The following is a 24,034-nucleotide window of genomic DNA, read 5'->3' as shown; positions in this document are numbered from 1 at the left end:
AATCAGAGGAATCAGAAAAATGACTTCATATACCGTGACCGTGACATTGCTTCTTAAACAACGTTTCTCATCTTTGATCGATGTTAAATAACAAACAAACAAATAGACTACTTCACAGATACAATAAGGATAACGAGTTTTTCTTAGCACTGGTTACTCAGCAATTAGTCGTAGCTGTCGGGACTCCGTAGTTTCCAGTCGTCGGAGTCGGAGGAGGCTGAGCTGGTTCGTTATTATTTTGTCCCATGTTTATAAGCTGCATGATCTTAACGCGAATGCCAGAATTTCTCCAGCTGTAGATACAAAAGTTCAGGACGGAGTTCAGGTGCATTAAAGCTGTAACGGGCCACAAAGCTAATGCAAAAGCGTGTTCGTCTAACACCTTTATTCTATACAAAAACCCGGTGATAAAAAGTGGGATTTGACACAAGATCAGTGCACCGAGAACAAAGACTGTTGCTTTGAACGATTTTCTTTCTGTGAGCTGGAGTGATTGCTGTCCTTCGACCTGATTGGCGACCTGGACTTGAGCCGCAATTTGATTCTCGTGCCGTCTCGCTATCCGATACATGAACAGGGAAATGATAACGATGATGATGAAAGCTGCCGACTGAAACATCATTCCTACACGCATGCGGGTCTGGGGCTTCAAAACGTGATAATATGGTGTCAAAACAAGCAGCAGCGAGGACAACCAGATGCCAACCACGAGTACAAGAAGTCTGCGTGGCGTGACAAGTGTGTCATGCCAGAAGGGGAAACACACGCTCAGAATTCGCTCAGAACTCAACAGCATCAAGGTTAAGAGTGAGGTCATGTTACATAGAAGGTTACAAGCTGCCTGGGCGTCCTTTATACCACAGTTGATGTCCTGTTGAACTTCTTGAAAGATGGCCGTGACGCTGAGTGGTTGCGTGACAAGTCCAGTGATAACGTCAGTCGCTGCTATCGCCACTAGAAGGTAGTTGTGATTGTTGTGTAGACTATGGTGTCTCCATATCACGTAAATGACCAAGCTGTTTCCCAGCACAGAAAACACGACCACCGGAATATTGAAGGCGCAACATGCAACTCCGAGCGCGTAGATGGCTGGTGTCACGGACTGAATTGACAACGAGCTGGGGCAGAGTCGGTGTGTTACTGCCATGGCAGATTGTTTTGAGTCTGAAATGAAACAAACAAACAAATGCTCTGATGAAGAAGGCATTTTCACTCTTCAGGGAAAGTAATACATGATTGTTTTTCCTGGGAGTGTGGAAAAGATACAATTTTGCCAGTGACAGACAATAAAAGCCGTGGTTATGGAGCCATTTTACCAACAAAAATATAACAAGGTTTCTCTAGAGAATGTAAGTTATTCACATGTAACAGATTTTACTTCGGGGAAATTTACTGAGATAATTATCTGGTTGAGTGACTGGGAATAAGTGAAACCCTTGGTGATTTGGAATGTTGTTCAATTTCCTCAGGTAAGCCAACCAACCAATGAGATGTCGAGTTTTGGACAGTGCACGTGCCGTGCACAAAAAGGTTTGTCCAAAAAGTGCGCACCGTGTTGCACGTGGAAGATCGCGGTGAAGATGCCTCTTTTCGACTTTGGTTGTGAGTATTGAACTCGATCAGAATGCTTGAGGTCGCACGTTTTCTTTGATTTTTGTTCCGAACCATAAATAAAATTTTACGGTGGGAATTAAGACTACGAGCAGTCCCTATTTTTTCGCAGAGTCCGTCGAGATTGAGGCGAACATTTTTTTCGAAGAGTCCGTCGAGCTTGAGGCGAGAAAAAAAATTACGCGCGGGGGGAGGAGGCGGGGCTCGACGGACTCTTCTAAAAAAAATTTCGCTTCAAGCTCGACGGACTCTGCGAAAAAATAGGGACTGCTCGTAGTCTAGTGGGAATTGAGAGTCAACAGGATAATGAATCCCCTTGAATTTTTAAGGTACGTAGTGCAATATTTATTTACCGTAGGTAAGGTCGGTAAGTAAAACCCTAGCTAATTTTATACAGAAAATCGCGTATGCCAAGGGTGCTGAGGCGTTTGAGAGTTTTGGTACAAGGGGGGTTAAGACTATCCCGAAAATACTCGGAAGGTTTTCATATTTGGAGCAACTTTTTTCCGTTCCAGCAACTTTTCGATTTCTGAGCAGTTTCTAGACTGAAGATTTCCAAAGATTCTCCGATTGTTGTTTAAAGGCCATACGAACTTTTCCGAAGTTAAGCGAAGTTTCCCTTTGACTTCCAAGGAAGTTTTGAAGATGTTTGAACTCACTCATGAGACGGAATATCTTGACAAACAGATTTTACGCTGCGGTCGCTCCCCCCTGCCCCCACCCCCCCAACCCTCTGCTCCGCCGCGTATGGCCGGTGGCGTAGTTTTAAGAGGGTTTATTTTTTATTTACTTTGTAGCCAGTCAATACGCGTTTAACCGATTAATTTTACTAAACAAATTGCCTTCCTAGACTCTCCTTAGGTTTCTTTACTTTTTTATGCGTATGGCATATGGTTCGATTCAGAAGGCGTCGCGTCTCTCCAACTACCCCTGTTTTTATGTTTTTGCTCATTTGCAGTCCTTCGCGTTGCTCTCAACTAACCGAACGCCTGGAACAGGCTAGGTCATCAACAGTAGTATGACCTTTCCTTCGTTTATACCTCGCTGTCCTCGCTCGCTGCTACCATAGTTTTCGAATTTGTTTTCGGAAAGTAAGTAAACAAAATATTGATTTAAGGTCCATAAGAGACATTTAAGTTTTGTTAATGCACTTTCGATTCAGACGGTCAAAAATTGTTTCCAGTCAGCATCAGTTCTTGTACATTGTAGTTAGGCTTAAACTTGAAAATATCAGAGACTACTTACCTGCGGTACATTTCTCTTGAAGCGTGGAAAATATGTATAAGTCCAGTTTGTTTTTTGCATCTTATAACAAGTAAGTGCAAATTTAGCCGAAAACATCGTTAAGGAAAGAAAGAACTGCAATAGCTTTGTTTTCCAGACGTTTTAAGTGATCGACAGCCTACAACAAGCACAATGCTCTCGGAAGCGTTCAAGAAAATTACGTTAATTGTTTTACGCCGCCAAAAACGTTGTCGTGCGCCAGGCGTGAAACTACGTGCGTACAAACGCGCTGCCGACTTTCACAGCCGTCTAATTTTTCGGTCAATAGTGTTGTCATAAAAATAAAGAAATATGAAAAAAAAAGCAATAGAAAAATAGTTTATATCAACATTTATGTCGCTGGCAAAATTGTTTTACGCCGCCAAAAGCGTTATCGTGCACCAGGCGTGAAATTACATGCGTCTATTTTTTTTATCGTGCGCCAGGCGTGAAATTACATGCGTACAAACGTGCTGCCGGCTTTCACAGCCGTCTGATTTTCCGGTCAACAGCGTTATAAAAAAAAATGAAAAATGAAAAAAGGCAAATGGCAATTCATTAGGCAAAAAAACTTACTTTCTCGGCGGTCGGGTGTAATCAAATAATTCTCAAAGCAGTCATCAATACCTTTTAATAACAGGTTTAGACATTTCCTTCACAAATTTTTTTCTCTGCACATGTAACATGGTTTCCTTGTGAATGATTACTTTTTGCTCTATTCATTTTCCTTTTTTATATGACAATGTTTTTGCAATAAGTAAGTTGTATATAAAGATTTGAGAACGAGACAGAAAAAATTGTGGGATAATTTTTTTTTTCGCCAGCCGACTGGTGTGTAGAAAGGCAAGGGTTCCACCTTGTTTCCCAGAAGTTTTGGTGTGGTGTTCGAATATTTTGATTTATCTGCGGATTTGTATGGCTTTAATAATATACCTGCACGGTCGGTGTAAAGGTGCAATTGATCTACGTAGGTGCATGGCTATTCAAGGTAAAATAAGAGGCGTATAAACCGGGTTCCTTAAGCGGCCTAGTTTTCCGGAAAAACAGGATCTTTTATTTGAATAGTCGGCCTAAGTTTGATGCGTTGTATTCATTTGAGTCATCTGCTCCTCTGTTTGAAGCCGAGCGTCATTACCGCCTCAGTGCATTCGGCGGATCAGATGGTCCCGATGTGTATTGTGAGATAAAATGGTAAACTTTTCGAGAATAAATTGATGCAACAAATTTCCTTAAATTCGGATGTAGACTGTCCAATTGTTTTGCTCTCGGCTGGTTTAGTTTCGTACTCACACTCAGAAGTTTGCATTAAATTTTTATTTCTTTCCTCCCTCAGTCTTTTAAGAAAAAATGTGTTCTACAGAAACTTACGGAAAACACCTATATGCATTTTCGGTGGTCTTTAATACTATTTCACGGCGATATAACCTGAATCTAAACCGACAGCGCTTTCCTTTTGTACGAAAACCAGTTTTTCCGGTGAAAAATCAAATGAAACGATCCTTCCCACTGAAAAATTTTCAAAGAAATGGATATCTCATTCCTCTTCTATCGGTTTTTTTCGCAATGCTCGGAATATCACTGTACCATTTTGCTTTTTCGCACTATTACCATGCTCCTCGATAAAATTCGCGGCTGTTGCGTTGGGAAATAACTGATAGAACGGTCATTTCTACTGTAAAGTTTTCAAATGATCCCGAATCATTGCCATGGTTTGTTAAAAAAATGCATTTCTATTTGCCGGAAAATCCTCACCGGTTTTTCCACACAAATGAAAAGCAGTCTTTGCCGAAGTACCAACACATTTTTTGGGTGAGGATGTGGAAACTGTTTGAATTTATCGGTTAGGACAGTCGTGCTGGATTTTGTTTAAAGAAATATTAAATCTCGGACACCCAGGGGGTGTTATATAGAACCTTAACCAACCACGATGGCGACTTTCTAATTTTTTTTGGTGTGTCTATCAGTGACAGAATTGTAATCTCTACCTTAATTGAACACCATGTACACGTATTGTCAAATTCAAACCACTCATGAAAACTTCGCCGTCGTGGTCACGTTCGCTCGTTGTCCAGGCAACGCCGAAATTGAACATTTCACGTCGTTGTTTTGCTGAGGACGGCTTTATCTCGAACCAAGATGTTTACTCACTTCGTTGGGAAGATCTGGGTACGAGATTAGAGGACGGCTAAGAAATGTACCAAGATTTAAAAAGCACGTCCAGAGCTATTGTACTGTTCATTCATGAAACAATTTGTTCTCAATGCCGTTACCATAGTGGTTTTAGAAAGGTCCCTTATAAAATAATGTAATCGGGGCGAAACGGCGTACAATTCACAAACTCCAAGCGACAAAAGTAATTTCGAATCAGAAAATTTTTTTAAATTAGTATTAATTATAACTTACAAATTTAACAGATTATCTAACTCTACAACAACAAAAAAAGGAAAGAGGATGAAAGGGCACTGCTCACTCAGCAGTTGCCGAAGCAGTGAGTCTAAAGTTATTGTAAGGTGTAGCAGGGGGAAGTTGAGCTGGTTCGACGCTATTTTGTCCCATGTTTATAAGCTGCATAATCTTTTCACGTATGGGAGAATTTCTCCAGCCGTAAATGCAAAAGTTGAGGCCGGCTTTCAGGTGCATTAAAGTTGTGACGGGCCACAAAGCTAATGCAAATGCATGTTCGTCTATCACGTTTACTCTGTTCAAAACCCTGATGATAAAAAGTGGGATTTGACACACGATCAGTGCACCGAGAACATAGATGGTGGTCTTGAACGATCTTCTATCTGTAAGCTGGAGTGGTTGTTGTCCCCTGCCAGCCTGGACTTGAGCCGCAATCTGATTCTCGTGCCGTCTCGCTATCCGATACATGAATAGGGCAATGATAACGATTAATAAGAAAGCTACCAGCTGAAAGATAGCTCCTACGCGCATCCGCGTCCCTGGCCCCAAAAGGTGGTAATACGGTGACAGGACAAGCAACAAAGAGGCTACCCAAATACCAACAATACATGCAAGTAATTTGCGTGGCGTGACAAATGTTTCGTGCAAAAAGGGAAAACACACGCCCAAAATTCGCTCAAAACTCAACAGCATCAAGGTTAAGAGTGAGGTCATGTTAGAGAGAAGGTTACAAGCTGCCTGGGCATCCTTTATACCACAGTTGATGTCCTGTTGAACTTCTTGAAAGATGGCCGTGATTGAAAGAGGTTGCGTGACAAGCGCGGTGATGACGTCAGTCGCTGCTACCGCCACTAAAAGGTAGTTGTGATTGTTGTGTAGACTATGGTGTCTCCATATGACGTAAATGACCAAACTGTTTCCCAGCACAGTGAACACGGCCACTGGAATGTTGAAGACGCAATTTGCAACTCCAAGCGCGTACACGGCTTGTGTCACAAATTGAACTGACAGCGAGTTAGGGCAGAGCCGATCTGGTCCTCCCATTGCAAGTTTCTGTGAGTCTGAGACAACACGAGACAAAACAACTTGTCAAAATAACTTGTCAAACAGCATCGAAGAAAGCAGTTTTTTCAGGAAAGAGAACTTCATTGGTTAATACTTTTATGATTCGTGTGAAGAAATTAGTAAAGCTTTAATTACAGTTATCCTGGTTGGACAATCTAACTAGCGTCTTGCAATACTACGCACACTCAACACAATATGAAAGGGGCTGGGATCATCGTCGGAAATTTTGAAAGGACCCTAAAAAAGAACGATCTGGGTGTGGCTTAAGCTTTCTTTGACCCCTAAAAGATATCAAAATACTAAAAGTAGAACTTATATTTGTACATTTCTTTGTACGCAACGCTAAACGAGACCTTGACGGCTTAAATTATTGGCGTTTTGCCTGGAACATCCTTAAGGGGCCAAAAATCCGAAATTTACACCCCCGAAAGGAGACGTCAAGTATCCCCGCCCTTTCAATATGAGTGTTCCCCCGGGCCCGATATGGCGTGTAATACGTTGTAGCCGGCTTTTTTTCGATTCATCTCTTGCGCAGCCGATATTTCGGATGTCAAGCAACACTCCCCCTTGGCCCTTTTTTGGGGTGGGGTGGGGGGGGGGGGGTGAAGCGTTGTCACGCAACGTTCCCACTTCTTTGGGGGGGGGGGGGTGAGCGTTGCGTGACATCCCAGATAACGGCTGCGAAGGAGACTAGCTTTTTTTTTGTTCCTCGTTGGAAGATGAGGAAACGACAAAACCTAAAACTCTTGGTCTATACTTTTCAGGGGGATGGGCAAAATAAAGCGACTTCCGTACAAAGCCTTTCCCTAAAGGCATCCACCACAATCACTCTCTGTGAGCACCCAAATGTTTGTTTACGTCTTAGAGGTAACTTCTGCTTAATTGGTAGCTCGGATTCTGAAGACGAAACAAAAGATTCGAAAACAAGATAAAGCAAAACTCACGAAATTGGACACTCTCGTTTAGCTTAGCCATTGTCAGGCGCTCGGTATAATGATATCAATGTTTTCGCTTCGTTTTGTTTTTTTTAAGAGCGAATGCACAGAAAAATCGAGCAAACCTTGACCACGGTCAAAAATTGAACCTTTCTTCATTTTCAATTTTAAAACAGGTTTAAATGAGTTTTCAAAGGTTTAATTTTCGGGGTTTATTTTTCAAAATACGGCCGACTTTCGAAAATATTTGAGGAAATCGATTTCGCACTATCGAGGGCTAAAGGCTGGTTCTCATATGATCGTCCCGATCGTCTCTGTCGCTTCTGTCGTTTGCAAAGTCTGAGGTGATTGGAGCAAGCAAACTTTTTTAAGCGACAGAAGCGACAGAGACGATCGGGACGATCATATGAGAACCAGGCTTAAAAACGCCGAATTAATTAGCAAAATTTGGCATTCGCAAAAACGTTCTCACGTTGTTGGTAGAAGTTATATTATCCGGAATTATAGTTCACCACTAAATTTTCTCCGATTCTGATTGGTTTAAATTGAACACGTGACGCGATAGTGCCCGTCCGCCGGAGGGCACTATCAGCCCATAGTGCCCTCCCGTGAAAAATGCCCGGATCGATAGTGCCCGCCCGTGACTGTTTTTTTGTAAACAAGCTGCCTGCAGACAAAAAACCCAGCCAAATTTACTGCATTTAGTGGGTTTCTCGTCTGGTTTTGTTTCGTTTGTTAAATTTCGGCTTTCAATTTAGTTTTTTATCCTCAACAGTAAAAATATAATTCACGATGCGTGTTTTTGTATGTGCGCGCGGAAGAAAATTTAGTGGTGAACAATAAAGACAATAGAGTGTTTCTGTCTCGGAACTATCGGTCTGATAGTTGCCCCTTGGAAATTTGATGTTCTTAAAACTAGCATATTTGCCCTCGAAGCTTCGCTTCTCGGGCTAATATTTGTTTTAAGAACATCAAATTTCCAAGGGGCAACTATCAGCCGTTAGTATAACCACACTGACCTACTATTGGTAATCGCGCAATCTGATTGGCTACACAGGTGCCTACTATCGATCCGTAGAAGGCTCTCGGAGCGCGTGCTTAGTCTTTGCTGAATTTTATCAATCAAAACCTTCAATAAATCAATTCTAGCGATATTCTGAGTTTAATAGATCGGTCAGTGGGTTATGCTAACACAATTAGACGGCTCGCTCTCGGTTTCTACCGGCTTTTGATAGTTGGCTCGGGGCTTCGCCCCTCGCCAACTATCAGCCGGTAGAAACCTCGAGCTTGCCGTCTAATTGTTAAATAGTTCCTCGACAGAAACACTCTATTGTTAAATTAGAAACATACTGTATTTATTCGATTAAACGCCGCGGCGTTTATTAAATTTTTCGTGATTCCGGCGAGTGTGGCGTTTATTCGAGGGCGGCGTTTATACAAGGGCGGCGTTATTAAAAATTATTTAATTTATTTCTTGCAATTGCAAGTAATAGGATGGTAACTGAACATTTAAATTTAAAAAACAGAATCATGTTTTAGTGCTTGTCTGAAAAGACATTTAAGTATATATTTTAAAACATGGTTACAATCAAGTAAAATGATATTTTTAGGCTTGCGCAAACTTGATTATTACTGCATTGCTTCTTGAGTTTATTATTCGAATAAACGCGGCGTTTATTCGAGGGCGGCGTTATTAATATTTCTGCTCTAAAAAGCGGCGTTTATTCTAGGGAGGCATTTAATCGAATATTATGCAATTTTTTATGCCTGTGTTTCGGTTTTAGATTATACTTTTCACATCGAAAATAACGCTCTTTGATTTGATAACAGCTTAAGTAAACACAGGTTCATTTCATTATAACAACCGGAATATTCGATATGTGGCCATTCTCCAGTCAGCTTCGTTTTATGGCTACAAAATGTCCAAAGACTCTTCTTCAACTACATATAAAAATAGGTTTGGGTTTTCAGCGAGCGCTTTTTAAAACGCCATATCTAAATCTGGGTACTGTAATTTAACTAAAATTTATTGTAGGATTTATTATAGGAAATTAACGCTCCATGAAATTAATGCGAATATTAAAAATTGCGTTAATTTAAGTCGCGTTAATTTTGTCGACATGGGCTAGGTCACGGTATTTTAGGTAATGTTATTAATTTTCGTTAATGTCCGTTAATATTACCCCCCATATTCTGGATCCCGTCCAGATATAGTTACGGGGTGTCTTGTTTACAATATTTTCAGTTTATGCCTGCTTTCAGAAGGGAAGTTCGACTTCTTATGATTTGCCAAAAACATTCAATGTTGAAATAAAATTTGTTCTTGTTGGTGCCACAAATTTAACTGCGTTTTTTTGTATCGCGTTAATTCCTTCATTTTAAAAAATTACCTTCTCTTTCGGGTTAATTTCTTTTATTTAGGAGTAAGTTAACCTCCAGTTCGCGTTAATTTAATTAAGTCGCGTTATTTTCAATTATTTAACACGAGCGTTAATTTCGTATAATATGGTAGCTTTAAAACTGAAAACATCAAGGAGGACTTACCGACGTTACGTTCTCTTAAGGTCGCTTGGAAATTTTAAACCCGGCTGCTTTCTGCAACCTATTCAAACACTACTGGATATGTAGATCATCTCAAACAGGAAAATAATCAACATTCGTTTTGTTTTTTAGACCATACAACCCAAGTAAAATGTCGATCATTTAGTCCGGAAACCTGCGGAAACAATTTGTTTATACTAAAAAGAACAAATTGGTATCGCCATACAGCTATGTTTTATTGAACAACATCTAGGCCTTTCGACCTTAACGGTCCACTTCAGTGTAGTAACATTTGAAATGGCAACGATCAGTAGCTTTCAATTTGTTTATGTTCGGCAAAAACGTTCTCTCGGCTTTATGATCATTTCAAACAACAAAGTAGGTGACGAAATCTTACTTTACCCGAAAAAGACATTAGAGAAAGAAAGAACTGCATTAGTTTTGTTTTTCAGACATTTCGAATGACCAATTAACAACAAGTACAATTCCGGACATATTGAATGACCAATTAATAACACGTATACATGTCCCTAATTTAGTTCCACTCGGAAGCATTTGCCCGGCATTCGGGAACAACTTGGTTTTCGCTTTTTATTTTACGCCCGGCTAGCTGAAAAGCGTTTTCGTGTTCAGGGGTGAAGAAATATGTACAAACAGGCTATTTTATAGCTTTTTTTCTAAAAAACTAAAAGACTCCAGGGATAACAAAAGCTGCGGAAGCTTAAGGTTTCGCCGGCCGACTTTGTTTCAGTGGAGTTTTTTTTTTCGTTTTTTTTTTTTTTTTTTTTTTCGAAGAGCTTGATATACCATCATTTTGATTTAAGGTGTTTGTGAAGTGTTCGAATGATTTGAAGTATCTGTGATCGCTACAATGTAAATATCGTCCTACGAGAACACACGGATGCAAAGGATTTATCTACGTACGTAGCTATTCACTGTAAATTAAAAGGCATAAAAACCGGCACCTTTAATTTAGCCAACTACTTTTCCGGAAAACAGGATATATTTTAATGACCTACTTGAGTTTTGAGGCGTTGTATTGTTTGAATTAACGTTCTCCGCCGGTTTTGGAGCGTAATTAATTAACGCCTCTATTCATTCGACAGATTTGAGGCGTATTTTAAAATAAAGTGATAAACTTTTCCAGAGTATATTGATGCAACGAATTTATGTAACCAACTATTCAAATTTCACTTAAGTTTAAGTTTTGGGGGAACACCGGTAGGGGGACAGAGTGGGAGAGGGGAGAATAATGATGCCTGCTCTCCTGGCTTTTGTTCCCCTGTGGTGGGTGGCAAGAAGGAATGTGTTTTCTTTGTTTTTTTTTTTTAAATTAATTTACAACACAAATGTACTAATAAGGCAAGAAGGAATACAGTATATAAGACAGTACAGGTTAATGAACTTAGTGTTTCTGCTTTCGGAAGCGGTGTACGATTTATTCCTTGTTTTTTTTGTTAACAGCTGCCGTTTCGTCCTTTTTTAATTAAATGAATTGTAAAGCATTACTTTTTTGAATGGCTTTTCAAAATTGCTTACACTGCTTTATGGAATCGCAAAAACGTGAAAGTTTGATCTCGCGAAAATTTCGTGCTTTACGGTACGTAGTCGCAGAACGGTAATCAAAAAACAGAAATTCTTGGCCGTTCAAAAAGGGGAAAAATTGAAAATCAAGCAACCCCAATGATGTCTAAATTAAGTTATATAACAAACTATTTTCATTTGTAACTAATCAGTAATTTAGAAGACTGAAATCAGACTTCCATTACGGCTCGAAATATATATAGTAAAAAGTGTACAATAACTCTGGCTGACAACGGCAAAACGTTATAACTTTGACGAAAAATGAAATTCAATGAAAAAACTAAAGCATCAGTTGATTTCCGGAGAAGCCAGGTGGTCTATGGTGTTTGTCATATAATTTCTTCATCCCCCTGGATGGGATGCTAGTCCATCAAGGGCCATCCTCTAGCATTTCCTTTTATAAAAAAAAAAAAACAGTTTGGATGCTAGAGACTTGTTTGTTGCCGGATCCCTTGTTTAAGAAATGCTCGTACCAGAAGGCTGAAGGGTAAAATGTATTGACCACAATATAGTGCTGGCCCTGAAAAGGACTTGCTCTGCTAGTCAAAATATTGGCCAATAAATTTTGCCTTTCTTGCAGCCGTAGTACAAGCCATGAGTTTTCGATAGCCATTAAAAACTAAGAAGACTAAGGCCCGAGCTAAACGCTAAACTTCACATGAGTCGAACCTAATGCGACCTAATGCAAATGACCAAAAAACAATAGGTTTTGCTCATTTGGATTAGGTGCGACTCATGTGATGTTCGACGTTTGGCCCGGCCCTAAGAACTGTAAGAACATGTGAACTGTTAGCTTTCTCGTAAATTCAAGTCTGATTTCAAGTGTTCCTGCCATTCAATTACGAGAAATGCTGAATAATAAACTCTGTTAGTGTCTAGGGCAGTTGGCTAAGAAGATAAGAAAGGGTGATGTTTATATATAGTTCCAAAATCTATTGGGAAACCCAAAGCCACCGTGTGACTGATATTTTAGTTTTAAGCCATAAATAAATGAGGCGGAAATAACCAGTAGCCAGCATGCTTTCTTTTTCAATTTCTGTTTTTATTTAAAATAATATTCTGTGTTGACAAGAATAGTTTTAAAACAGTAACTGGTTTAATTTTGAATGTCTCGTCAACTGCATCAACCTTCAAATACTGTGGAGAAAGTACAACAAGAATCCTTATCTCAAATGTCGACGTTGTAATCTCCGACAAAAGTACAAAGTTAATCCTGGGGAAAAATCGAGGACCTTCAAGGTGTTCTCCCTCAGTCGCCGAGTTCTCGATTCCTCTCACCACTCGGAAAAAGTTTATTGTTAGGAATGAGGCACTGTTTGCATTCCAGCCTGTTCCACAACGACCACATTGGTGTGCTGTTAAAAGAAAGAGATTGTGGTTAATGCTTGTGAAAATTAAAGTGCGCCGTTTTGATTTTAAGTGGTCAAAAAGGCTTGGAAATCAATCTAAACTGAGCTGAAAAGCACTCCTGAATCGATTTAGTAGCTCTTGAAATTGTTCAGTCGTCGGCCGATTGTTGGCCGATAGACTACTTACAGTGACGGTTTACCGAAAGTTTACCAAGAGTCTACCGACAGTTTGCCGAAGTTTACCGACAGTGTAACGACAGTTTTCCGACAGCCTAACGACAGTCTGTCGATGTTCGTGAAGAATGCGTGACAGTTCACTAAGAGATTTCGTTACTTACGGTATGGCGCGCACAACAAGTTCCCATACAGCCGATGATAGAACCAGCCAGGACAAGAACCGCACCAATGGCGTTCAGTATGACGATGCCCAGCAAACACTGCTCGATAATCCGTATGTCGTCACAGTTGTGAACTGTAAATTGAAACGCACGACAGAATATTAACCACTAGTCTGCATTGAAAGTCATACTCCTAGTCGTAATATGGGTCTTCTCCTCACCTCAGACCCGGAATGTCTTGTTCTTAAGGCCTGGCAAAACGAGGAAACATGTTTCCCGAAACATTTATAGCACGCGCATGTTTCCTCAATGTTTCCCAGTTTTGCCATATGGGAAACATTGTTTCCAGCGCCAATTTTGCTTCCAGGAAGTAAAATTTGCTTCTGCTACACGGCAGAAACATTTCGTGCTTCCACGCGGCATGGAAACATGGCAAAACGAGGAAACAATTATGGAAACATGTTTCCAGCATGTTTCTGGAAACACGTTTCCTCGTTTTGCCAGGCCTTTATACAAAAACGGAAAAGGACGTGTGATGCTCTGGCAAAAGCCACCCCTTTTCGCCGAACGGTTTGCCGCGGTTATCAGTAGCATAAAGTGACTTAAAGAAGTATTGCTTCTTTCCTCCCCCACCCCAAACCGAATGTGTAAAACGAAAGAGAAATATTTCGTTTGAAGGAATTGTGCCTTCTCATGGAGAAAACAGTCGAGATAGTTGAGACACTTAATGTTGAAATGTTATGAGCAGTTCAGAATTCAAAGGAAGATGAACCACAGACAATCTAAATGTTCTCTGATGGTACTTTAGTAATTGAAACAGAATGTGTCGCTTAGTGGAAAAAGAGCGTTTACGTAAAAGGAGCTTACTGGTGTAGGGACGCTTTTCGGAATAGGGGCGCTTGTTAAAAAAACGCATTCAAGAAGGGAGGGGTCGCTTATTGGAAGGAACGTGCTAAAATGAATCATCACGGTATCCTAGTCAAATACCCTTATTACATGAAATTTTCGCGACACGTTAATTTCGCGAATTTCGCGATTCCAAAAAAACTGCGAAATTAAAGTGACGCGAACAATAAGTGTCGCGAACATAACATGACGCGAAAATTAAGTGACAAACATTATGTCAATAATCAAGAAGGAATAAGTTTAGTACCACTGATCATGAAGGAAGGAATTTCCTATGTAAATGGATGTTGTCGTCAATTGACTCAAGAACAATAACTCACGTGCAAGCATGACCTACTTGTAGACATTGGGGGAACTGCTCTGTTGTTGCTATTGCCGAGATTTAGTCCCACCCTTGTGTTTTTGTTAATTTTGACGTCATTGTTCCTTTGATGAAGTCGTTTTATTTAATTCAAGGGCCTGTTAAATAATATTGCCAAGGAAATGTAAATCGTGTCTTACTCAAAAACGCAAAATTAAAGTGATTCAAAATACAAAAGTTTCGCAAAATCGCGAAATTTAAGGTGGCTCGATCGGATTTTTGAGTGACGATACCTTTCAACTTTGAGCAACTTGTATGTCACCGTAAACAATCCGACTGAAAATCGATCAGTACAGCTGTACTAAAGAAAGATGAAAGTTTCGAATGAGATAAGTTTCATCGAAATCGGAGTAACTATAGCAACATAATGACGTCACCACCTATTTTACACGAGACCGATTTTCTTCTAATAGAGGGATAATTTTGAAAAAAGGCTTCTAGATCTTGGACTTGACATAGTTTTCTCAAGGTCTGCAAAATTTGAAGAATTTTTATGAGAGCGTTTTCGAGAAAATTTTGGATGAAGCTTTCAAGTGCTAAAATACAACAAAAACAAAGCAGTCTTAAAACATTATTGAGAAAACGTTCACAAGGCCCGATCAAGTAACATTTTGGCCTTAAGTGAATCTTGTACTATCTAATTACCTTGGGAGAAAATCTCAGAGAAATCGTTTCATTTGATTTCTTGAAACATCGGCTTGAATATCAACTGGTATGAAGTGTTATTGCGCTCTTTTATCGAAAAAGGGCCTTCGCTTACTAAAATGATCGGAAAATAAAAAGCGCTCGATAGAATTTTTTTAAATTCGGCAGTCAAAAAGAAGAATATATATGTAATGAAATGTCCGACTTTCAAAATAATTGAAACATTCTAAGGCAGTTAATTTAAAGCCTTAACTCAGGTAAACATTGCGCTGTTTTTCACCCTACATCGGATTGCTGCCTCATTATAAGTCTCTATTGTGTCGTGCCCCGTGCATTTGTAAATTTTAGCACATCTTGAATATGTATAACAACTGCTTGTTTTCCGAAAACTGCACAAAAACAAGCTAATTTAACAAGCCAAAATACACTAACAACGAGGAATATGCTAGTAAAGCACTTGTATTATCTTCAGTCTCCTAACAGTTTCAAGGCCAAGGCAAAATTGTCACAGAAATCTCCAGTAATAAATAATTAGTAATTTATGATCTACTGGAATTTACAAATGCACGCGGCTTGAGACAATGGAGACAGATAATGAGGCAGCGATCCGATGTAGGGTGAAAAACAGCGCAATGTTTACCTGAGTTAAGGCTTTAAATTAACTGCCTTAGAATGTTTCAATTATTTTGAAAATCTGACATTTCATTACATATATATTCTTCTTTTTGACTGCCGAGTTTAAAAAAATTATATCGAGCGCTTTTTATTTTCCGATCATTTTAGTAAGCGAAGGCCCTTTTTCGATAAAAGAGCGCAATAACACTTCATACCAGTTGATATTCAAGCCGATGTTTCAAGAAATCAAATGAAACGATTTCTCTGAGATTTTCTCCCAAGGTAATTAGATAGTACAAGATTCACTTAAGGCCAAAATGTTACTTGATCGGGCCTTGTGAACGTTTTCTCAATAATGTTTTAAGACTGCTTTGTTTTTGTTGTATTTTAGCACTTGAAAACTTCATCCAAAATTTTCTCGAAAACGCTCTCATAGAAATTCTTCAAACTTCGCAGACCTTGAGAAAACTATGTCAAGTCCAAGGTCTAGAAGCCTTTTTTCAAAATTATCCCTCTATTAGAAGAAAATCGGTCTCGTGTAAAATAGGTGGTGACGTCATTATGTTGCTATGGTTACTCCGATTTCGACGAAACTTATATCATTCGAAACTTTCATCTTTCTTTAGTACAGCTGTATTGATCGATTTTCAGTTGGATTGTTTACGGTAACATACAAGTTGCTCAAAGTTGAAAGGTATTGTCACTCAAAAATCCGATCGAGCCACCTTAAGTGTCGCGAAATGCGCACCTCAAAATCGCGAAATTAACGTGTCGCGAAAATTTCATGTAATAAGGTATTGTTTGAAGCTTAGCTTAAAGGGACTGTGTCACGGATTTTAGCTAAATTTAGGCATTGGAAATGACCATCAAATTCGGTGAAATATAAAAATAACTGCTTAAAACAGTGAAGGAACATTTCAACAACACAGCAAATATAAACGAATTAAGATGCGGATGGCCAAAAGTGAAGAAGATTGAAACAAATTGCGATATCATATGGGTTTTTGAAATACTGTTGGGCTGAAGAGTTTTCAAAGTTAATCTTGTTTAATTGCAACTTAATATTATAACGCCCGGGAGACACATTTGGTTGCAATATTTAGATCCAAAGAAGCAATTCCTTTGCAAACATTAAGCTTCATAGCAAGTATTTAGCAAAACTTATAAAATAAACTTAACTCAGCCGTGACACAGTCCCTTAAAAGGTACGGGGAGGGAAAAGAGCAGAACCCAGTGCCCCCTGTACTAGTATGACATAGCAGCACACCGAAATTTATTTTTTTATTTATCATTGATCATTTACCTTTGATTGGAATGTCGTCACCAGTACAGTGGCATATTCCTGCATCTGTCATATGGCAGTTGGCCTCTAAAACCGCCCTTATGACGCGATATATGAACCAAATAAGCAGTGTGAATCCCACTCCAGCGAGGCATACGATAAACCACAGAATATCGAACACCAGGAAAAACACCATCTAAAGACAAAGGCTCACAGAAGGTCAGCCTTAAAAAAGAACATCTCGGAGGGCCGCAGGTGGGGGGGAGGCCCATGTTCCTTGAGTTCCCTTGATCCCTAAATGTATTTCTTTGATTTTAGAAATAGTGTTCTCTGCTCCCTTATGTTCCCAGTTTTATTTTTCTTTTGTTCCCATGTTCCAAAAAAGTTAATGGCCATGTTCCCTTGCAGTCCCTGAAGGTCCTGGGGAGTCTCAACTCGTGGTCCGCTTATTCAGAGGGTCAGGCAGAGGGGGCTAGGGACTGGATTACGTTTCACAGAAAATAACGGTCCTTTTACAATAAACGGAAAAAAGAGATACCTTATAGGAAATTAACGCGAATTTAAAAAATTCGCATTAGTTTAAGTCGCGTTAATTTTTGTTAACGTTAATTTCCGCGCCGTTAATAAAGTGGAGCGTTAATTTCCATAACCTTAATTTCCATCATTTTGGCCCCAATTTCTCGATACAGTCCAGACGTTCTTGACCTCTAGGAGAAGGCATTATTTCATCAGGGTAGGACTCTGCCAGTATCACTGAAACTGTGAAGAACGCTGGAAGCGGTCAGATTCTTTCGGTTAACCCCTACGTTTAGGATAACACGCTTAGTTTTGAGATAAAATTGTTCCTATTGTCTCCGGCAAAAATTTTTTTTCTTTGTGTTCGTCGCGTTAATTTCCTTTATTTTGAAATGTTACCCCCTCTTTCGCGTTCCTTTTTTGGAAAGTAACTTTTCCTTCAATTCGCGTTAATTTCAAATACCTTAATTAACACAAGCGTTAATTTCCTACAATTTTCTCTTGTTTCCTATAATAAGGTAGGTAATTCACGTTTCGCGAAAAAAGAGGAACTTTTTTCACACGATCTTCTGTAAGTTGTGTGAGTTTAAAACATTACGTCTAAAGTACTGCCTTTATCTTTTTCTTAAGCATCTATTAGCGGCCCGGAATCGGCCAACAAAAAGAAAACTACGTCCAACTATAAAAGGCCGGGTAAAGATTACTTTAAAGGGATTGACGATTGGCTTGTCAGGTTCAAGGAACTTGTCAAAGTTAAGGCCATTCGCGAATCAGTTTTTACGAAAATACCCTTAGCCACCTTCTATTCAATTCTTCTCTTTCTATATTTTCAAAAATTCATCTTTTTTCTATATTAATTTCATGAGTCACTTGGGTCACTGTATATAGCTTTTTGTATCTAAGGACGGTGCCTCCTATTGCTACTGCGCACTTGTTCTGCGCATCACGCAATGCATCGATCACACTGGGCGCGCGCACTTTTAATTAATTTGCTCGCTCAAAATGACGAATTCAACTACGCGACCAAGCGCGCGACTAAAACTCAAGAAAGTTTTCTCTGCGACGAAATCCAGTTTATGGACATATCCTAAGCCAGGAACAGCGGAAAAGCAACATATCAGTAACCATTGACCGCTAACCACTGAAAATGGCTCACATTAACAGTTAAAAACAAATCGCTAAGCGCTAAAACGTTACCCGCAAACTGCTAACAGTGACAAATGGCGTAGTGCACGCGCGAGATGCAAATATTCAACTCGCTAGGGAGGGGATAGGAAAAATGTAACAGACCCCAAAAGCGATTTCATAGAACCTAAAAAAAAAACTGGTATAACTTTTAAAAACGCGCGGTGACCCCTACTTTTTATTTTATAAAATGTAAGTGGTGAGTCTATAGAGCACATGTTTAATTTTTCATTAAGTGAAAAAAAAATTTAGGCCGATTTTCTGGCCGTGCAAGTGAGAGCTACTAGAGTCAAAAATGGCTCAAACGCAATTATTTTGTTAATAAAAACGTGGATCACGCAGTTCCGAAGACATTATTTGTTAGTTATTGTAAAGATTGTTATATTTAATGTTGATTTTGTTCATGAAAAACCAATTTCAAATGGAATTTGCAAGGAAATTGTATTTAGTTTTACTTTAATTTAAAATGCCACGTCAGCACTTCACAAGGTGAATAAAGAGCAAGATTCAAACAAAATTAATCTGTAAAAACTCACCGCCATCTTGTGCTTTTTCCACCAAGTCAGTAAGCCAAAAATGGCACAAAGCACTAGCTAAAACAAAAAATAATTAAAAATAAATTATTAAACAGAGAAGTGAGCTTTTGACTTGAATATACACTTGCTTCTAGGCTTTTGTACATTATGCTAGCATTTTTTCGAGCATTTTAGTGAGGTAAAAGCATTGAGCATTATTCGAGCATTTTAGTGGCATTTTCCCGGAAAATTGATCTTTTTCCCGAGAAAATAAAAAAGAAATTGTTTTTTTTTTAGAGAAAATGAAGACTAAAACGCAAAATTAACTACAAATAACTTTCTAGAGATAGTCAACTACTTTCTGTACTAAGCCACGAAGATTATTTCGAGGATTATGTTTGTTTGGCTGTATTTATGAACTTGTATACGTTGTTGTTGTTACTTACAACGCTTGTACGTTTTTGTAAGTGTTAACAGTTATACACCATGTTAAAAACTTTGAAATTAATTTTAAAAAACTGTTTGTATAATGAGCATTACCCGAGCATTTTAGTGACTTTTTTGGCGAGCATTTTAGTGGGAAAAATGGAGCATTAAGGTGGAGCATTTTAGTGGGGAAACAAAAGCATAATGTACAAAAGCCTGCTTGCTACCAGGCTAAATATAATGAAAACAAAATCAAAACAAATCCCTCGATCCCGAAACAAACTAGCCATTTTACATTTCACGGGAAAAAATATACCTAACGCTTTTCACGAAACAGTCTACGAAAATACCCTCTATTGAATTATTCTCTTCCTATCTCATAAAAATTAGACACTAATTATAAACTAAATCTCAGTTGGGTCTACATAGAAGATTAGAAAGTATGGTACGTCTCAAAATAGAAATCAATTAAGCTTACATTCTCAAAACATTTTTTTGCACTGAGCTGGCTTGAAATGAACCACATTCTTTTTACGACGCCACGAATGCTCCAAAGAAGGAAATTCATGGGTTTACTTCAACACTAAAACTACTTCAATTTTAAGTAATATGATTTTCCTTAATGAATTAGATATGTTATTGCTAAAGATCTGTGTTTACTCTCTGTTATAAGAGTTCGTAAAGCTGCATTTTATCGAACATTAAACGAAGTCAAGCTGTCAAATGAAAAACAATTTTTTTTTCTCTAAAGCTGACTACAGTAAATTTCTCTTTGTTTTCTTTGACTGATGAAAGTGCAAAACGGTTTATTAGTCCTTTTCATGAAGTAACAAACTCACAAGAAAGTTTTTAACTAAGTTTACGCTTATGTTTTTATTGTGGAAAACGACTCAAAATGGCGCCAATTTTCTCAATGTAAGCAGGATAACGGATTACTTGAAAAAGATTTTTGAAAACTAAGGAATAAAATTCGAATTACAAATCAGTTATGTACTTGATTGTCTGAGGAACTATTTTAAAATTTTTGCTTTGGTTTTATTTGATTTTCGACAATAACACCCGCCATTTCCTAACCGAACAACAGTTTGTTAAGGTAGTGTTGATATTTTTAAGTAGCCGTTATTTACTTTCATCAATGAAACTGCGAGAAATATGCCCGTTTAAAAATATTGCTTTTATATAACCTTAGCTTTAACTGGCTAATTAAAGCTAACGTTTTGCAATTTGCCGACTTGATGCAGGGCAATTTAATCTTTGAGCTGGTTGAAGGCGATTTTACAATTTTTTTTCTGAGACTGAAAACCTTACTTTAAGCTACCACTAACCCCGACTCCTGTCCAAATTCCAGATCCATCAGGTCCTCCTTTAGAAAGGTAGATAAAGCCACAAACCAGATCGGCGAATGCTGTTAGTGCGATAAGAACTGACACGACGCCAGCCGCCTTCGCTTTCCCAACCTCGACAAGATCCGTCATTTGCGCTCGGAAGCCAAAAGGCGACGAGTTAGGCACAGCAAGCAATAAATAGCGTTATGGATAGACTTCAAATTAACGATGAGGCCAAATTAGTTCGGAAAATATATACACAAAAAGTTGTAAAACTCCCAGGGACGTTGAATGGCATGAGCTGAGTTGAGTTGTCTTTTTGAATGGCGTTCACTGAGCCCGTTCACTGAACGCGCGCTTCCAGCCTCGACAATTTTTCCTGCGGGGGGGAGGGGGGAGGGGGTGGGGAAAGTTCTTGGACGTTTATCGCAGGATAAGTATATATGGAGAAGAGTTATCCTGGTAGGAGGGTTACCCTCCATACCGAGCTACCCCAGGCGAGACTCGAGAGAGCTTTTCATACGTTTCTTTATAAACAGTATGTGTACAGCGCATTTGAACATATATATATGAAAAATGCGCTATATAAATTCATTATCATTATTATTTAACAATTATTCCATGAGTCCGCGTTGGATACGAGGTGGTAAATAGCCAAAGAGGCGCGAAGCGCCGAGTTGGCTATAACGACTCGTATCCAACAAGGGCGAATGGAATAATTGTTTTATTAAATTCTTCTCAAGTTCACTGAACTTGAAAATCGAATGGACATTTCATTTTGATGTAAACGAAGTGATAGTACGAGGAGGCGCGAAAATTTCTGGCGCGGTGTTTACTTCTTGAGTTGAATGAAACATACGAGGAAAGCGAGCAAGAGAGTTTTCTTCAGAAGATTTTCCTCAAACAATCCCCTCTAAAGTCGTCTAAATATCATGGAAATTGTGACAACAGTTAAGATTTACGAGAAGATCCGAAGCAAAACCTTTTCTGGAAACTACAAGTCTTGTGCAAGTCGAACGAGGCAAGTGTTTAATTTGTACTTCTTTACGGCTCCACGGCTGTCATCAAGACCGCTATATTATTTGAAGCGAAATTGAGCTCAAAGTGGAACAGGTTTACTAAAGTATGAAAGGACAAAACCAAGATTGAAAGGTAACAAACTTTACTGAAGTGCTGAGCCTAGTTTTATGACGTACACTGAATGAAACTGTGTCAGTTTGCCGTTCTTTCGTAAATTATTTGCTGCTTTTATTAAGCAATTATTGGATGAGGTTGAGCATGATATCGTGAATTATCAAAACCGAGGTCTGTGTTATCTGCCGAAGCCGAAGGCTGAGGCAGATAACACAGACACGAGGTTTTGATAATTCACAATATCATGCGAAAACCGAATTCAATAATTGTTTTATTATACGTTTTCAAACAATTTGCCATCGCTTTTTCTAGCGCCGGCGTAAAACTTCGTCAGAACATTGGCCAAAGCGGTTTTATCTTGTGGTTCCTCCAGGTTCTTCTCCCTCAAATAATCATTCAGAATTTTTACACTTGTTTTTGTTGTTCTCTTGGTGTTTTTAGAATCTTTATTCTTGATCAAAACTTTCAATTTCTCTTTGGAAACGGAGGCGAATCGCTCAGCCATATTTTTAAAAGTTTGACAGCACTTCACGGACGAGGGGCTTGGAAACTAGGCGGACTTTGAACTCGACATGATAACCCAATATCTGCTGCAGATATTGGGTTATCATGTCAAGTTCACATGCTACTGTATATTGACTGAATGCTCTCGACCAATCACATGTTTCAAAGTAATTCTAATGTATAATTAATAGCTGCAAAGCGTTTGTATGAGAAATTACAAAGTTGGCGCCGGGGGGCAGGGTGACCCTGGGTGGAAGGTCACTCGCTTTGAAGGTAGGGTGACCCTGGGAAGCGAGCCAACTTTTTTTTCCATATAAATAGTTTGGTTATTTTTGTCTCGCCTACGAGGGACAACTTGACACATACGGAGCATGCGCAAACGCTACAATCGGCCAAAACAAATCGGCGGATGATTTAAAATCAAAGTCGGCGGTAAATTCGTCGAAAAAATGGTCTTGGTCGATGTTTCAGCGTTCCTGATTTTGGAGAAGGCCGCCATATTAGATGTTATAAAAAACTCTCGCCAGTCTTTTGAACCGAGAGGGCCAAGTTTTGGCTCGGTCAACAGGGACAACTTTTCTCATATAAACGCTCGGCAAAAGATGGCTCGGGAGAGAGGGTAACTCCCCTATACCAGGGACAACTCTCTTCCATATAAACAGGCCCCTAGAAAGCTAGTATTCTCGAACACATTCATTTTTGTTTTGGCAACGACACTTTTATTAAAATTACAAATAAAAATAAATCAGTGACGGTTCACTTCAGACGTTATTTTTTATGATTTCGTCGTAGTTGTGCTCAAAATCTGTGAATTATCAAAACATTTTATTTTTGGACATGTTGGATGCAAGGCAACTTTGAGTATGTTAGCGTTACGGGCTTGATATCCATTGCGTTGAAATCATTTTTCTTCGGGTTTTGGAAGCGTTTTTTCGAAAGGAGGGGATCACCCTCAGGAATGGCCCCTAAATTTAGCGTGAAATGCATGTGTGAAAAATTGAGGTAGAATGCAAAAGGATGTACATTTTAACAACATTAAGCAAAATATGATAAATACAAAGTAAGTGAATACATGTTAAAGGAACTTCATGCCTGGCTATCAGACGGATTTTATGGTGTTTTTCGTAAATAAGGCAAGCGTTTTTGTTGTAGACCACATTATCAACCAATTATCAGGGTCGTAATGAGGAATAAGGGATCAGGGATCAGTTAAGTGGGAGCCGATGTCAGAGCCCCCGGGGATCAGGGATCAGAATAGACTTGCTCCAAGTCGCTCGTTCCGAGCCATTCCTCGGCAAGTGTCATTTGTTTTCCTTCGCGCGCGCGTTCACAGAAATAAATCCCGCGCGATCTCTCGCGCGCGATTTCAAAGGCGATTTTACTCAAGTGGTCTTTCGCGCTTGATTTCAAAGCGATTTTACTTAAGGTGATTCCACGGTATTGCATTGCGCATCCTTTCTGCGCATAAGTTTTCGCGTCATTTAGCGCGCGCACGAGCGCGCGCGCACACAGAACACTACGAGATTCCCTT

General features: G+C 39.2%; 3 protein-coding genes across 3 annotated transcripts; all 3 read right to left on the bottom strand.

Annotated features, from left to right (window-relative positions):
* Positions 1 to 157: 157 nt before the first annotated feature.
* On the bottom strand, positions 158 to 1,147 carry LOC144647550 (histamine H2 receptor-like). Its single transcript, XM_078507344.1, has one exon. It carries the CDS (start codon positions 1,145 to 1,147, stop codon positions 158 to 160), a length of 990 nt encoding a protein of 329 aa, XP_078363470.1.
* A 4,193-nt stretch (positions 1,148 to 5,340) lies between these two features.
* Positions 5,341 to 6,321, bottom strand: LOC144647549 (adenosine receptor A2a-like). The gene has a single exon (XM_078507343.1). It carries the CDS (start codon positions 6,319 to 6,321, stop codon positions 5,341 to 5,343), a length of 981 nt encoding a protein of 326 aa, XP_078363469.1.
* Positions 6,322 to 12,420: 6,099 nt separating this feature from the next.
* LOC144645464 (uncharacterized) lies at positions 12,421 to 21,208 on the bottom strand. Its single transcript, XM_078505046.1, has 5 exons — positions 20,866 to 21,208; positions 19,136 to 19,192; positions 16,920 to 17,094; positions 13,090 to 13,223; positions 12,421 to 12,757 (listed from the first exon to the last, which is right to left on the bottom strand). The coding sequence occupies exons 1-5, from the start codon at positions 21,013 to 21,015 to the stop codon at positions 12,701 to 12,703; spliced, it is 573 nt and encodes a 190-aa protein (XP_078361172.1). The 5' UTR covers positions 21,016 to 21,208; the 3' UTR covers positions 12,421 to 12,700.
* Between the last annotated feature and the right edge of the window lie 2,826 nt (positions 21,209 to 24,034).

The sequence above is a fragment of the Oculina patagonica genome, chromosome 3 (genome assembly GCF_052425735.1).
Source record: "Oculina patagonica isolate OP01 chromosome 3, crgOcupat, whole genome shotgun sequence".
NCBI lineage: Eukaryota > Metazoa > Cnidaria > Anthozoa > Scleractinia > Oculinidae > Oculina > Oculina patagonica.
The sequence above is the reverse complement of the archived record's forward strand: the minus strand, read 5'-3'. Positions and strand labels throughout refer to the sequence as shown.

Excerpts from the sequence above, each read along its gene's own strand:
- LOC144647550 (XM_078507344.1), bottom strand. The coding sequence starts at position 1,147 with ATGGCAGTAACACACCGACTCTGCCCCAGCTCGTTGTCAATTCAGTCC.
- LOC144647549 (XM_078507343.1), bottom strand. The coding sequence starts at position 6,321 with ATGGGAGGACCAGATCGGCTCTGCCCTAACTCGCTGTCAGTTCAATTT.
- LOC144645464 (XM_078505046.1), bottom strand. The coding sequence starts at position 21,015 with ATGACGGATCTTGTCGAGGTTGGGAAAGCGAAGGCGGCTGGCGTCGTG. Across the intron at positions 19,193-20,865 it reads GAATTTGGACAGGAGTCGGG|CTAGTGCTTTGTGCCATTTT; the intron begins GTTAGTGGTAGC and ends TTTTTGTTTTAG. Across the intron at positions 17,095-19,135 it reads GGAAAAAGCACAAGATGGCG|ATGGTGTTTTTCCTGGTGTT; the intron begins GTGAGTTTTTAC and ends CTTTGTCTTTAG.